We start from the raw sequence: 14,951 nt of genomic DNA, 5'->3' as shown, positions 1-14,951 counted from the left end.
GGGTGTCATGGAGACTTTCTTGTTTAACTTTTTGAAACTCCAAAGCGATTGCAACCTTTCCTTGCATGTTGTACTTGATATTGTGAAATATATATGCGCCTGTGTACGTTATGGTTATATTAGGCACCATCCGGGATATCAAGCATCGAAATCTGATGTGCGACACTTGCGCTTTGCCACTAGAAGGTAAGCAAAACACACTGCATGCTGCACGACGTTCCTGCTGTCTGCGCAGTGAAGCAAATATGTATCGTCTTTACGGCGACCGCTGTCCTTGCATCTCGGCACGACGTAGGCGGGATCGACTCCTCCCATGTTATCGTAGAAGAAAGTGAGCCGCGCCAATACGGACACTAGAGAACCAGACATCGTGTCTTCTCATGTGTCGGCTTTTGACGCTTTTCGTCCATTAAAGACTGATTCCTACCTCTAGAAACTTTCTCTCGTTCTTTGTGTTTATATTCTGCCCTTTTCACCGGACTTTGAAACGAGGTCGCATTTGTTCGTCAACTGACGCAACGTGCAGAATGTTGCCTTTGCCTTGTTCGCAAAAGAAGATAGTCAATACCACGCCATCGAAGGGGCCTGTGAATGCATAAAATTCGTCAAAAAGAAATTGACATGCTTCCTGAAGTCTGAAAGGGCTAGGTTATTTCTGCATCGCAAGAAGCCAGTCACGTGTTTGGCGCTACAGGGGACCCTCCACGGGCTGCTGCGGCTACTATCCCAGCCTTTAAATCCGTTCCACTCCCAGCGCGAGTGCGCCGATACAGCTGTGGCAGACTGTCTACGATGCTTACATTGAATGCTGCAAGCTGCGTACATTGAAATTGTTTTATTTTTACACGTGCATAAATACGATTCGTGCATGCAAACAAACAAGGCGTTAAGTAGGGCGGCATGGCATCTGTTTACAACATCACCACATTGGGAACCAATCGCACTGTTTGCATGAATGGCATTCCCCGCCAAGCGAAGGTGACCGAAGACATAGGTGTAAGTGCAGTCTTCATATATTACACTATTTAAAGCCTACTAAGTGACATGGTTTAGACAACCTGTTACCATAAGGACCTACCAACATTGTGCATTTGTACAGAGCTGTCTATGCTTTTAACTTGAGGCATTTAAAATTATTTCCTCATCTTATTATCTACTCCATCTATCTTCTAGCTGCCCTTATCCGGGTGCTCTCATGGCCACTTCCGTAACTGGTATTGGGCGTAAGGCATACCACTGGAAGAGCAGACGCCACCTTTGGTGCAACGTGCTAGGCAGGCTCATGTGGTCATAGTGGCTGCTTAGTCTGCTTTGGGAGCACCAGAGCGAGCTGAAAACAAAACTTTAGAATGCCATCTGCGCTGTAATTCTGAGTGACTGGGGAGGTTTTCCTGCTGTTGCTGTGCGCTCGACAACACTTGGAAGAAATCACTACATTATGTAGCCACTGTCTTTGGAGGAGTTTTGTGTGGTAGGCCAGTGCTCAATGCAGGGCGTACGCTATGGAGCCTGCTGCCAGCTTCCACATGTGTCCGCAGGGTAAGAAGGTGCGTGAATCTGCGAATGCAGAACTTAGAAATTGTAAACAGCTATTGGCTAGCACTTCCTCAAGGAAGATTTCTGCTTTGACGTGGGGCTGCGATGTTCGGTGAGTAGCAGGAAGCACTCACCGAGACTCGCCTGTGAACGCTGCCCAGCTAATGATGCTTTTCTTCCTCAAGGTGGCCCATACGTTCCTTACCTCCATATCGCCCCCAAAATTAGGTTGATGCACTCAAGCTAATTTCAATTAAGTTGACCTGTCCAAATCCATTTGTTTTCTACAAAGCCATATGTACTCTTGTTGGAAAAGTGCCACACCTTTGCGTTATAGACACAATATTGGCACCGAAATTGCTGGAGAATTTGCCATAGACTTTTTGCACATTAAAAATTTCTATTGCACTCTCTACACCTTGTTTTTGCCCTGCTTTTGTAGCTGCAATCTCGTTGCTGCAGTAACTTCTCAGTTTCTGCGATTCCTAGCCCATGCATGTCTTTGTCTGCCGCGTTTGTTTGGAGAACTAGTCCAGCGAACGTTTGCTATGTGATACTTGTTCACCTCCACGTTGCACAATACCACACGTTTTGCCTCGTAGACTGCTTCTGCTTCTAACAGCAGTTACGTAGTCTGCCGTCTTAAGCTTTGGCGTATGAAAGCTCTGATGCTATAGGAGGTAATCACAAGATGTCCATGAGCAAGGAGCACTAGTGCGGCAGCCACCATAGCATGGTCGTCCACGTGGTCCTCATTCTAGGACTACAACCAAGGTTGTTGGCCGTGCATATTGTTTCGATATTTTTTCTCGTGACATCAGACTTGTCTGCCTGATCGCTGAACACCTACGGCTATAATGGCCAGATGTAGGCACTTGCTAGCGCCGCCTGGCAGGCCGAGCTCAGTGTGCTCGGTGCAGGCTCAGTGTGCTCAGTGCAGTGAGCTCAGTGCAGGCCTCCTGTAGATATAATGGAAAGGGAGCAATAGGAATCATTTAAAAAAAGAAGGCTCTTGTTTGTTTTAGTCCCATCTAATGAATGTTTTGAATTATTAAAAAGAAGCAGCTGGAAATTGCTCACCGACGAGATTGATAACTGTAGATACACCACTTGATTGATAATAATTATAAGAAAAAAAAAGGCTCTTCCCGACAGCACACACAAGTCACCATGGATGTCAATTTGCCTAAAGTTTAAGTTATTTTTTAAAAGCTTTGATAACATCCACGCACTGACAGACGTGCAGTCACCAACTTGATGCTTCATTCTTGTATGTGCCATTTAGTTAGTTTGAACATTAGCTTGAACAAAATGTCATTATGTGGGTCATTTCTTGAGGGATTTGACGGCAGGATTCGAGAGATCTCCATAATGACTGAAATATACAGTTTTTGTTCCATGGTTATGTTTTAGCGCACTGCAACCTCATATGGGGGTGCCTCATGAAAAAAATGCTTAAAACCAGTCGCGTCTCTGTAGCTCTTAAGGGCCAACTCCGGCGATTATTCGAGGTCGATGGATCTCAGTGAAATTCGCTGGGTACGTTCTTTTGCACGTTTCCGTCATTTATGCCAAATTACAGGCTTGAGACATGCGCAGATTGTTTGCAAATGAATTTTAAAGATTGTCTGCAAACGCCTTCCTGGCTTCCCACAATTATTGGCAACATTGCGTCTGTGACGTCAGTATTGCCAAGGCGGCGGAAGTGACGCAACCGAGGGCACCGCTAACTTCGGTGCTTAGGCCGCTACAGCGAGCGTCTGCTGTGCACAAGGTGACAGACAGCGTTGGTTTGGCCGGCGCTTCGCTGGTCGTGCCGGCTGTCACAGTTCTCACACTCCGCGCCGGTGTGACCGGCATGCCTTGCACGACTTCCGGTTCGTTCGTAACAACGTCTACGTCACACGTTGACAGTACACTCGGTTGGGTTTCGGTTTCGGTGTTGCGCTTTTTTGCTTATTTAAAATTATTCTCCAATTTGCCGAGTATTTCTGCTATCGGGCCCGTAACAGGAGCGTCTCAGCAACATAAAAGCACCATTACTTTGACATGGCCAAAAAATCGCCGGAGTTGGCCTTTAAACATACTTAGTAGAGTCTTTTAGCAAGTTACGAAAATACGGTAAGGCTGTATAGAAGCGCTCCTCCTTTCCCGCTCGTTGTGCTTTTGCCGGTGAAGGCACCCCAACACCACAAAAGCTTTTTCAAAAATTACTGTGCGGTTGTCACGCCTCATTGTTGCCTGTCAGGCTACGCATTGTTAACGAGGAACCTGTCGTTTGGAGGACGCACTGTCACCTGAACTGGGAGCGGCTTAAAAGCAGGAAAGGAGGAGCGCTACCATACTGCCTCACCGTAGCTTTAAAAGACTATTAAGAAAAAAAAAAGTTTGGGACAAAGACAGTCATTCGTGGGTATGCCGCTAGCGAAAGGTCCAGCCCGCGTGTTTGGAGACCCCTGGTCTATATCATCCCAGGAACATGGAAAATAGACACTGGAAGTTTTACAAGACATCTTGTGTGGGTTAGACAAGAGAAAGACATACCGTTTATAGTTGATTTTATTGTAGCTAATGTGCTGCAATGACCACCATGCTGCAGCCACGCCGTATAGATCGTGAATGAATGTTTTACATCAACGGTTGTCTAACAACAGTTGACGTGGTAGTGTTGACTGTCCGCTTTGTAACAATGTAATAAACTTCACATATGTACTCCTATGGCTCAGCAAGCTATAGTTTAGCCAGTATTTTTGTATACAGTTTGTGTACACACCAATTCTGCAATGCCTGCACAACTGGTGAGGTTTCAAGTGACTCAAATGCTTTCTCATTATTGTGAAGGTTATATATAGGGGTTGGTTATGTTCCATGCATTTATCCATAACATCTTCAACAGTGCTAATATGGTATATTGTTGAGTAGCCTGTATGAAATCCTGCTGACTCATTTGGTTGATTGGATTCTAAGGTGGTCCTAATTCTATTAGCTATTACTTTTGTAAATGCCTTGTTGGCAGTCATGAGTAAGCTGATCAGCTTGTAATCTTTCAATTTCTTGATGCCCCTTTTTATTCAAACATTTATATTGCAAAGCATGATTACAACAAAAAGGGATACACAGAAGAGGGTCCCTCGGTTACGAGACCATACCATGACCCCTTGCACATGATTATTGGGTACAAATCACAAATAGGTACATATGTTAATTGTACCGAAAACAAAAAAAAATTACATTAATACAAGACATTGATAAACAAAGCTTATAAGTACATAATACTGTATAGTAATGTCATACATAATTAATTAGGGCAATGTTCATGTTCATCAAAGATTTCAGTACGCTGAAATCTTGCGAATAAGTGCTGTAATAAGGAAGGCTCTCTCTACATGAAAGTGCCCGTTAAGTTTTTGGACATTGCTACTGCAGATCGCATATATTGATGCAACGAGAATCCCAAAATCTTCCTTGTACATCTCTAAAATATCTTTGAACATAGCCATTTCCATCTTGAAGTGGTACATCCTCTGGTCATCTTGCTGTGTTGCTTCTGAAATGCCAGTAAAAGTTACAATGTGGAAAACACGCTTTTGTTGTTTATTTGAAGACATCATTCAAAGTGAATATCCTGACTCACTTAAATTTGTATTGACATAGCACATGTGCTGAAACAAGTGCACAAGGTGCCCAAGAAGAAATAAGGACCCACAAGATTAGCAAAATTTCAGTCTGTAATCAGAACAAGCATTCCAAGACATTCCCCAGGGCTGTGAAATAAAACCATGTTTAGAATAACAAGAGAGCTGAGCTAGTTGGTAAGCATTCTAAAAGACAGGGCGTGCAAAGGCTGGACGGCCACTGTCGCTGAATGTTTAAAGAAGTCCGTTATGTTAAGTCCGAGCATGGTTGCAGAAAGCAATGAGGAAAAAAAACCTGTCGTAGGCATTCCTTACATTCATTGCGTTTCTTACAGGCTAAAGAAAGTGGGAAGCAGATACAGCGTTAATGTTGTTTTTACGACTGCCAATAAGCTAGGTAAGATTTGTGCACTGTGCAGAGAAAGAATGAGCGAGTAATAGACAAGATGCGGAATAACATTTGTTTCGCAAAACACACCAACAAATTCACCGATTGCTGTACAGGTGTGGTTTATAAGGTTCCCTTTAGCTACAGCTGCTTCTATGTAGGACAGAAGGGCCGCTGTATTAACCAGAGATTAATAGAACATAAAATATTGTTAAGTGGAGGCTCACCTTCTAATCTATCTTTACAGTGTCGAGAGTGTAAGTTCATGCCAGAATTCGATAAATATGCAGTTTTGTACAGGCATATGAATGAAGAAACTCATCTAATGATCGAGGCATGGCATATCGATAATAGTGGTAGCGCATGCCGTCTAACCGTCTATAAACTTGCATAAAGAATAAATCAAGTGCCTTAACAGTTATCTTTCACGTATACCCCCACATGTGCCGGATTGACAAGTTTGTCTATTGCATCAGCATGCGCAGATAAGTTTTCATGCCTTCTTTTTTTTCCGCCATTGTGTGCCTTTGCAGTTGTTAGTTGGCGTTTGTGGTGTCTTGACTTCTTTCTTGCGTCCGTGTTTGCATGCCCTGTCTTTTAGAGTGAAAACCATGTTGTGCATCAGCCTTGGTAACAGCAGCATGCTAGAACACACAGTGGTGTTAAAGTGTTCCTGAAACACTTTTCCATGTAATCATATAGTGGCTTATCAGTTTATTGCCTCATGAATCTATTGCCGCAAAATTTTTTCAAACCAATAAAGAATGAGAATGAGCGGAGTTACAGATTACACGGTACTAAAAAGAAGTTAGCCACCTCGAGGTACAATGACAGTAGTGACGTCTGTGCAGGCTAGATGAGTATTTCAATGATGTACCAGTATAGGGCACAGGCTGTGATACAACCTAAGTGTCAGTGCTGCAGGTAGTGGTACCACTGTGATTTGCTTGTTTCGGGATGAGTTGTATACTGCTGTAAAAGTGGCCAGCTTGTTTTACTGCTTTCATGTTAGTAAGCCTGAAAACATCACTGCAGATTATTGTGTACACTTACAAAGTACCACCCGAGCAGTAAAGATTGCGTAGGATTGCCAGATACTCCACTCTGATTACTGGAGTAAATTATTTCTTCTGGCAACAATCACCAGGAGGTAACCTAAGTTTGAAGACCTTTATCATATTAGTACATTTTGTAGTAACGGGTCGGTTTCGCCAAAAAAAGCTACTGTAAGGTGCATGAATACTGCAAAGTTTCGACACTGATAAAATTGACAAGCAAGAAAGTCTTAGTCGAAGATCTATAGGATATAAAGCATGACCACTCAAGTTTTCCCTGTATACAAAGATTGTGATAACCGCCAGCCACATGTGCCGAAATGCACAGCCATCCAATAAAGTATTGCAACACTTAATTAAATATGCAGATGCCTCAGCTTAATGTGAAAATATAGCCATTTCCCGGTAAGGTTACAGCTGTATATTTTATGCATGTTATAGTGCAGCCATCCTTTTCACAATTGTAAAGCTAGCTTTCCTGCTATGCAGTTTGCCCAACTAATGGCGGCTAGTCAATTACTGCAAACAGCGTGTTCAAGCGCATTTTGCTTACGCTATGACATGGAAAATGTAGACTCGGCTCTCTTGACATAAACACGCATAATAGACAAACCCCAGCACGTGCAACTAGGACCTCGTCTCCACTCTAAGCAAGACAGGTGCCGCCATTAGTTGGGCAAATATGCAGCGTAGGAAAGCGCACTTGCGGATTATGAAAAGGGTCTATTCTGAAATGTAGAGCGTGTATACAACCATAATCAGATGCCTTCTAAAGTTGAAAATCGCACATGGGAAAAGAAAGTAGTGGAAAGATGTGTAGAATTTAAATAAATGTAATTTTTCACTTTTTTGTGCTTACTAATGTGGGCTGATTCTACGTTTCTTTTTTTAAATGTTGCATGAAGCTTTAAAGGATACTCTGCTCGTGAAAAAGTTGTTATAAGAGGTCATGAACCACCCGTCAGGCTTAGTAAAAAAATGTAGTCTTGGTGAGAAAACATAGTCAACGAGAGTTGGAAAGTTGGTAGATCGTTAGAAACAACTGGTTGCAGCGTGAACTTGACACAAAAACAAAAGAAGGCATGAACAAGCGCTGCGTCTTCTTTTGTCCTTATGTTGAGTTCGCGCTGTTACTTCGTTCAGAAAACACATCCTGCGGAAAGCAGACACCGCTATGAAAAGCTCAGCCAAGCCTTGCGGTCATGCGCAACAAAGAGATTAAAAGTGAAGCGTGAAGTTGCCATTTTCACAGGCACCCTCTTTTCATACAGGGGGCTGTGCTCACTCTCTTCGCAGCTGTCGGCACCTGCTGTTTGACGTTGAACAACACATAGCAGGTCAATATCCCACATAAATAAAGAGCGGCATTTGGATAAGATGCGTTTCTTGCCACCGGGTGCTGCCACACGCTGGCTCTGTGCTCTATAGTAGCCACACTCATGCACAGGAATAATGACAGCAGAGAGCAATCGTGTTTCATCACGCATGCTCAAGCTCATGACGTGAATTCTTTCCTCTATGCCATCCCTCCATGTGTACATTCGAGCAAGCTGAGAGAAGAGGGGAAGCACTGAAAGCGTGTGACAAATCCCTGTCACTCTATTCGTTCTTGACAAATTCCAAAAAATGTTTGCGGCAATCGACTCGTGAGGCCCGATACTGAGGTGATTCGATGATTACTTGGAAAAGTGGTTCAGGAGCCCCTTAAAGAATGAAGTAGTGGAACACTGCAAATTGTAATGGTAACTGCCCGCTTTCTTGCAACTGTGCAAGCTGCTTTACACTAGAATGATATGTGCTTTGAGCAAGTTTCTAAGGAAGTGATATCCACCATTACAGTCAGTGTTCTTTGAAATCTGTTGCATCTATAGGTAAACCATTGTGATTAAAGTGTGTATGTGTGCATGCTATTACCAGTGAGCACAGTTTTAATCACAGTTGTACGTGGGCTGTTTGAACCAGGTGGTGTCTTTGCTAGGACAAAACCAAGGGAAACGGCAGCTGTAATAATAGTGCAGCTGGTCTACCAGAAGTACAGCAACTGGGTGCTTGCGCCAGTCAAAATTTTGCAGGTAGTCAGATTCTAACGCAAGAATATCTGGCAATGCAGAATTTACAGTACCACTCCGCAGAGCCTGTAACGCAGAGAAGTGGTCACTTCCAGCTTAATGTTCTGCTTTGCCTTGGCTGATGCAGCAAATGATATTAGCATTCTACACAAACCAGACAAATGGGACACTTGTCAGCAGCGCCCAAGGTCACGGGGAATAACTAAACTTTGCACAAAGTTCCAATGTGCACTGTCCTGTGTGTTGTCTTGCCTATACAAATTGATGGTAGGACTGCATTACACCAAACGTGCTGCAATTATGCCTGTGCCCCGTGGCGACAGGGCTGTGAAGAAGGCACACTTGCAGCGAAGAGAGGTACGTAATAAAAATGGCACAATTGGCGCTAGACAGTTGCACTGAGCCCCGTGTAATGTATTGGACACGTGAAGCGTATCATGACATATCAAATGGCAGAGAACAACACGGACATGTACAAAACAGTTCTATACCTTGGAGCCTCCCTACAGCAAAATAGCTGCACCGATCAGAAGCTGCAGTAACATAATTGCACCAAATCAAGTTTCGGGGCTGAGGCAGAAGGCCTGGCCCGCTTAACTCATTTGCTCTGTCGCGCGGTAGAAACACAGGATAGCGAATGCAAAAACTTACCTTGGCATAAGGTCACACCGGCGCGTTCTCTGCTGGCTCATGAGCCATGGCTTGGCTGCCGAATGCCGATCCGGCTAGGGACAAGTGGAGCTAGGGGCGTTCTCTTCCTCAGTACCTAGGCCAGCGGCCGTCTTCAGGGAGAAAAAGTGCCTAAAAAGGGCGTTTCAGGCTCTACCGAATGGCGGCGCTGCGGTCGCTCCCTGTAGCGGCCACGAAAACAAATGTCGCTGCCACGGTCGCTGCTGTATAATGGAACTGGATTTGACTCGACTTGGATTGCGCACTTATGTCCCACGGCTAGCCATGAAGCCATACATGAAGCAAACTGACATGAGAACTGGAAAAGTGATTCTTCAAGCTGTTGACAGTGCATTAGCACGTTACGTTGCCTACTGTGTCCTTATCTGTTGGCGCGACTATTGTAGATGCCGCTTGCTTATTTCAACCAGTCAGTCAGTCATCTCATGCATGATTCATTGAGCTAAGCGGCTATGCTATTTTCCTCTTCTTTGGTGTTTATTTTACTACGACCGCGCACATTACATTCTCTGCGTCACCCTGACCAGAAAAATGCGCTGCGCTCGAACGCTGCAGATCGAGACCTTTGTCTTTTTTCTTTGTGTTCGCTGTACCCTCGGGAGCAAGCAAGCGAGCTTCCTCTAGCGACACGTGCGGCCGCATGCTGTTCGCTTCGTTTTCATTGGCTTCAGTGAAAGCTGCATGCGGGCGTTGGAGGCTGCCGCAGAGGCAGCAGCGGAGTCGTGCTGGATTGCGTCGCATAGCGTAAAAGATGAGCGCGGCAGGCCAGGCGTTGTTGGTATCTCGCGCGCGTTTATCTGCTGATCGCGAGGATATGCTGCCGCGGACCGCAAGCCCTCTTCAGTGCGTCGGTGCGCGGTCGTCCTGACGCGATGTCGTCGACTGCGGTCAACGCGTCCGACCTGGCGCACGGGCACGCCATGGGCTCCTACTTCGCCACGGCCGTGTGCCCTACATGGCTACCCACGAACCACATACTCTTCCAACTGGCCAACATATTCCTCTTCCTTTCGTACATGGCGCCCGCTGGCCTGTACGGGCTCCTCTACCTGCGCGTGTGCCTGACGGTGGGCAGCTTTTTCTTCGCCCTCTGGGGCTACGTGATTCTGTGCGCCTTCGACACCATGGTGTGGAACGCCTTCTTCACTGCCATCAACCTAGTACATGTGTGCGTGCTAATGTATGTACTGCGGCCGGTGCGATTGGCGCCCCACATGGAAGTCGTGTACCGCGAGCTCTTCCAGCCGCTCAAGGTGTCGCGCCAGCAGTTCCAGGCAGCGGCGTCCTGCGTCAAGATGCTCAAGGATGTGGAGCCGCAGGAGACGTACGCCGTGGAGCACGTCACGCGCGCAGACTGCCTCACGCTCGTGCTGAACGGCAGATTCCTCGTGTCGCACAAGGGCCGGCCGCTGCAGATCGTCGATCGCCTAGAGTTCCTCGACTCGCCCGAGTGGTTCGGCGTATGCGGCAGCGGCGGCGACAAATTCCAAGTGACCATGACGGCAATGGATCGCTGCCGCGTGGTCGTGTGGAACCGCGACAAGCTCAAGCTCACCATCAGCGGCGACACCTTCCTGCAGGCCGTGTTCGACAACGTAGTCGGCAAGGACGTCGTGCGAAAGCTGCTTTTCGTCACCGAATCCACGCAGAACAACCCAAACGCCGAGAACGCGTCCGAGACGACCAAGCTTCTCATCCAGATGAAAGAGAACGCTGTTCGCAAAGCGTCTCACGGAGAGAAGGGTGAGACGCTCCGCGTAGCTCACTGCACAGTCATCACTCCACCGCCGCATCATATGAAGAATTTCTGGTCCACGGGCATTCTACGCATGTTCGAGCAGCTCTGGGAAAAGAACGAGTTCAAATGACACAGCCTTTTGAACTTCGCTTGCCGTTTCATGCACTGGTCCAATTATTCGAGCGGGCAACCTGGGAGAAAATTACTTGTTATTCTAGCTGCGCATTCAGTTGTCGTAATGACCTGAGCCATGGCAACATGCACAAGCTTAGTAGTGCGCAGCTTAGCAGTGTGCAGATGTCTTTCTGCATGAGTGTAGACTCGCATGCTTTTTAAGAAGCTAGTGCACAAATGTTTGTGGGTTGGCAAAGAGTGGTGTGATGCGATATAATCTTAACTTCCCTTTGAACCTCTCCAATTTCTTTTTTCGAAGTTTAGGATCGGCACGGCTTTCCTTGCTGCTTAGCCGTGCCGCTTGATGTGATGTCTCAAATGACAGTTGCATGCTATCAACAAGGTGTCGGGGAGTTAGCGGGCCAGTAGCATTTTGCATTAAGTGAGCAGCTTGCAAGCCAAACAGTGAGCTAGACTAAGCTCTTGCCTACATATGGCTGAATGGAAAATGAGCAATTACGTATGAAACGATCTGAATGGGGCATGCCTTGAATGCCATTTTGGTCTAGGCACAGCCACATAGTTTTCCAATACAGGCACCCCTTATACACATCTCAACTACACAGTCATTCAACACATTCTCCAGCAGATTGCCCCTGCACGTTGCAAGGCAGAACAGTATTAGTCCGATGTGTTTTTGGCTTAACTGTGTGTGAAGGCCTCAAACACATGCTAGCTTCAGAACTTCTGGACACCTTGCATTTGTCATCTTAAATTACAAAAACTTGGTGTGCTGCAAGTGCAGTTTACAAAGCAATTGGTTAGTTCAGCTTCTTTCCTAGAACTCAGTGCCATAATTTACTATGGTGTCTCTACTGCATTGTGCATAGGATCTGTTACAAATCCACTGGGACATGGTACGAGAATTATATTACAAGCACCGGGCTGAGCTGCAACGTAATGAGCTATGAAATAGATCAGACCTAAACTTTGAATCCAGGAAGTTTTTTTTTTTTGTAAATTGTTTTTCGTATCGTCCTTCCACTTATTCCGGTGTGCTTATTGTGCTAAATATTGACTTGCTGGTGGCACCTGGTGATACAAGTATATGAACTCCAGTGAGTTTTTTTAAAGCTCACCTATACATTTCCCTGTTGCCTAAAGAAGACCATCTTGCAACAAGACTGAAACTTGGGCTAGTTGGTCGTACTTCATAATGGAATGGCAGCGCAAGGCTAGTTGGTCGTACTTCATAATGGAACAGCAGCGCAACCACACACGGACAGAAGAAAGAAGGTGCACGAAACACAGTGCTGTTTCATGTACCTTCTTTCTTCTGTCCGTGTGTGGTTGCGCTGCTGTTCCATTATGAAGTAACCATCTTGCGCATGAACGACCGTGTTTCCTCTTTCCTTCAACCTTGGCGAGCATTAATTTTCATTCCGTTGAACTGGTAGCTTGCATGACATGGTCAAAATTCGAATATTTTAGTTTCATTACCTGTTATTCAAAAGATAATTCAAGATTGAGCACTCTGATGATTGAGATACGAGTTGAGCAGTAGTGCAGCCCCTTTTGCTTTGCAGAAATCATTGTGGCAAGCAGTTAAGGATCATCCAGCTTTAAACTTGTTTAATTTTATTCAATTTATTTTTTAGCCTATTTCAGCAGCAGATATCTGAAAAGCAGTGCTAACCAGGCATCTGGCTTCAATTTCACAATGGGGACAAACACCCTAAACTGAGAAATTAATTTAAATAGTGTCTTTTGAGCCTGTCACAACAACGTGGCAGTTTTTTGCACAAGTTTCTGAAAAAGAAGAATTTCATTGTATGCTCCATGCAATGTTAAAAATGGTTCATGCTAAAAGAAAATTTGTTACATACATGTTTCTTGATTCTCATCTCTAGTGACAGACAGTGGAAAATTTTCTTCACTTCTCAAAAGGTGGATTTGAATTGTTTTTGTGCAAACGCAGCATACGTCTTCAACTACTACATGTTCTCACACCCTGAGCTGCTAACGATTGTATCGTACATTGTGCCTAGTAAAGAAAGAGGAACAGCTGTGTATTTTGAAAGAAGAGAAAGAGGCTGCTTAGCACATAGGTGAGCCACAGTTGAAGGCGAACAAGAGCAAGATCATCGTATATGGAACACTTCGGAAATTGGCACTTGCAATGCTATGTGGGGACTGTACATCTGTGCGACGACTTTACATGGTCATTGCAGTTTTTATTTACCGTGGAATGCGATGGAGACTTCTACACTCTTCAGAAAAAAAAGGAGCATTTTGGTAGTATTTATGCCAAAACTATAATCATCATCTGGCTTGCTCGAATTTCCTTTTTTGAAAATCCATCCCTTCCCTATCAAGAATGCTATGTCACGCTGATAGCGGTGATAACGCAAAAAAAAAAGTACACGAGCTAAATGGCTATTATTGTTGTGTGGCAGAAATACTCCCCAAATACTCCTTTTTTTTTTTTTTTAGAGCATAGGGTCACAACAGCAAGTTGCGCACAAGCTCTTGCCTGCCTTCGTTTCTTTGGCATTTACAACAGTTGTACAGCGTAGCTCTCCGACATCGTACATTACTCTGGCAAACATCCTGTCAAAACATAGGCTGGTATAATCTAAAAAATTTCTTTCACTGCTTTCTCTTACCATCTGCTGTCCACCGCTGGCTGCCAACGCTTGCAGGGCACCCACCATTCAGACTGTTGATGATTAGATGAAGAGAATGATGAATAGATTTGTTAAACTATTCCTTTCTTAGCAATGCTTATTGTTGCTGGCCGGCTGCATTTAAATCTGTACGACCTTTCGTTTCTGTATGCTCGTAATTACCCCTCCATATTTCATGAAGCCGACACCGTTAAGGAATAAGGGTGCACACAAATAATGACTTTTGAGGCCGAAATGAATACCTTGAAATATTCTTACAGCTGTATACAATGTTCACATCCCAGCATTCATAATTTTAGAATTAAAAGCAAATAGTCTAGTTTCCCAAACAATGTAGGCTGCTGCTCGTAAGATCTCATGCCTATACTATGGCCCCTAGGGATGAAGTTTGTCTTCCACAGGTATTGCATTTATTTGGGAGCAGTTGGATCTTGTGCAATGATCATTTACTAGTTCGATCCAGTTCTTGAAATTCTTGAATATTTGCACACGCTTGTTAACAAAGCACATACATTCTGCATGACTACCCTGTAGATTATATTTTTAGACATGGCCTACCTTGCCATTATCTCTCTATTGCTGCCTCTGCCTGCTTAACTTGGCCATGTATTATGATTGTTCTCTTCCAGTTGCCGTTGTGAATGTGCTCCCACAAGTCTGCAGACAGATATATGCTCTTCATACATCCTTGAGTGATTACCTGTGTGTTTTTTTGCTTTCTTTTATAGACGACGGTTTGGTGAGCGTGTGGAGCTGGGGCCGAAGACCCTGCTACCGTTCAGACCCCGAGACTGCAGTCTAGATTCACCGGTGCCTCATTCGCTGCGAGGTCACACATCATCGTTGCCAAATACATTTCTCATCATTAAACTGTTTTTCCGTGTTTCAAACATAGAGTTCTTTTGTCACCCACCTTGAATTCCAGTTTCCAGACGTCACAGCCATCGATCATGTGGTGGCTTGTGAGAACGCTGGCTCCATTCAAAGACAACACAGACCAGTGGCGTGGCATTTTTTTTTATTTTCCACTCCATGAATG

At 44.9% G+C, this 14,951-nt stretch overlaps 1 protein-coding gene across 1 annotated transcript; it reads left to right on the top strand.

The window, feature by feature from the left end:
• Positions 1 to 9,818: 9,818 nt before the first annotated feature.
• On the top strand, positions 9,819 to 14,802 carry LOC119397100 (blood vessel epicardial substance). The gene is made up of 2 exons (XM_037664541.2): positions 9,819 to 11,116; positions 14,641 to 14,802. Exons 1-2 carry the CDS (start codon positions 10,246 to 10,248, stop codon positions 14,712 to 14,714), a joined length of 945 nt encoding a protein of 314 aa, XP_037520469.1. The 5' UTR covers positions 9,819 to 10,245; the 3' UTR covers positions 14,715 to 14,802.
• Positions 14,803 to 14,951: the final 149 nt, after the last annotated feature.

Source organism: Rhipicephalus sanguineus, chromosome 6 (genome assembly GCF_013339695.2).
Source record: "Rhipicephalus sanguineus isolate Rsan-2018 chromosome 6, BIME_Rsan_1.4, whole genome shotgun sequence".
NCBI lineage: Eukaryota > Metazoa > Arthropoda > Arachnida > Ixodida > Ixodidae > Rhipicephalus > Rhipicephalus sanguineus.
Note: the sequence above shows the minus strand (reverse complement) of the source record. Positions and strands in the feature narration are given on the sequence as shown.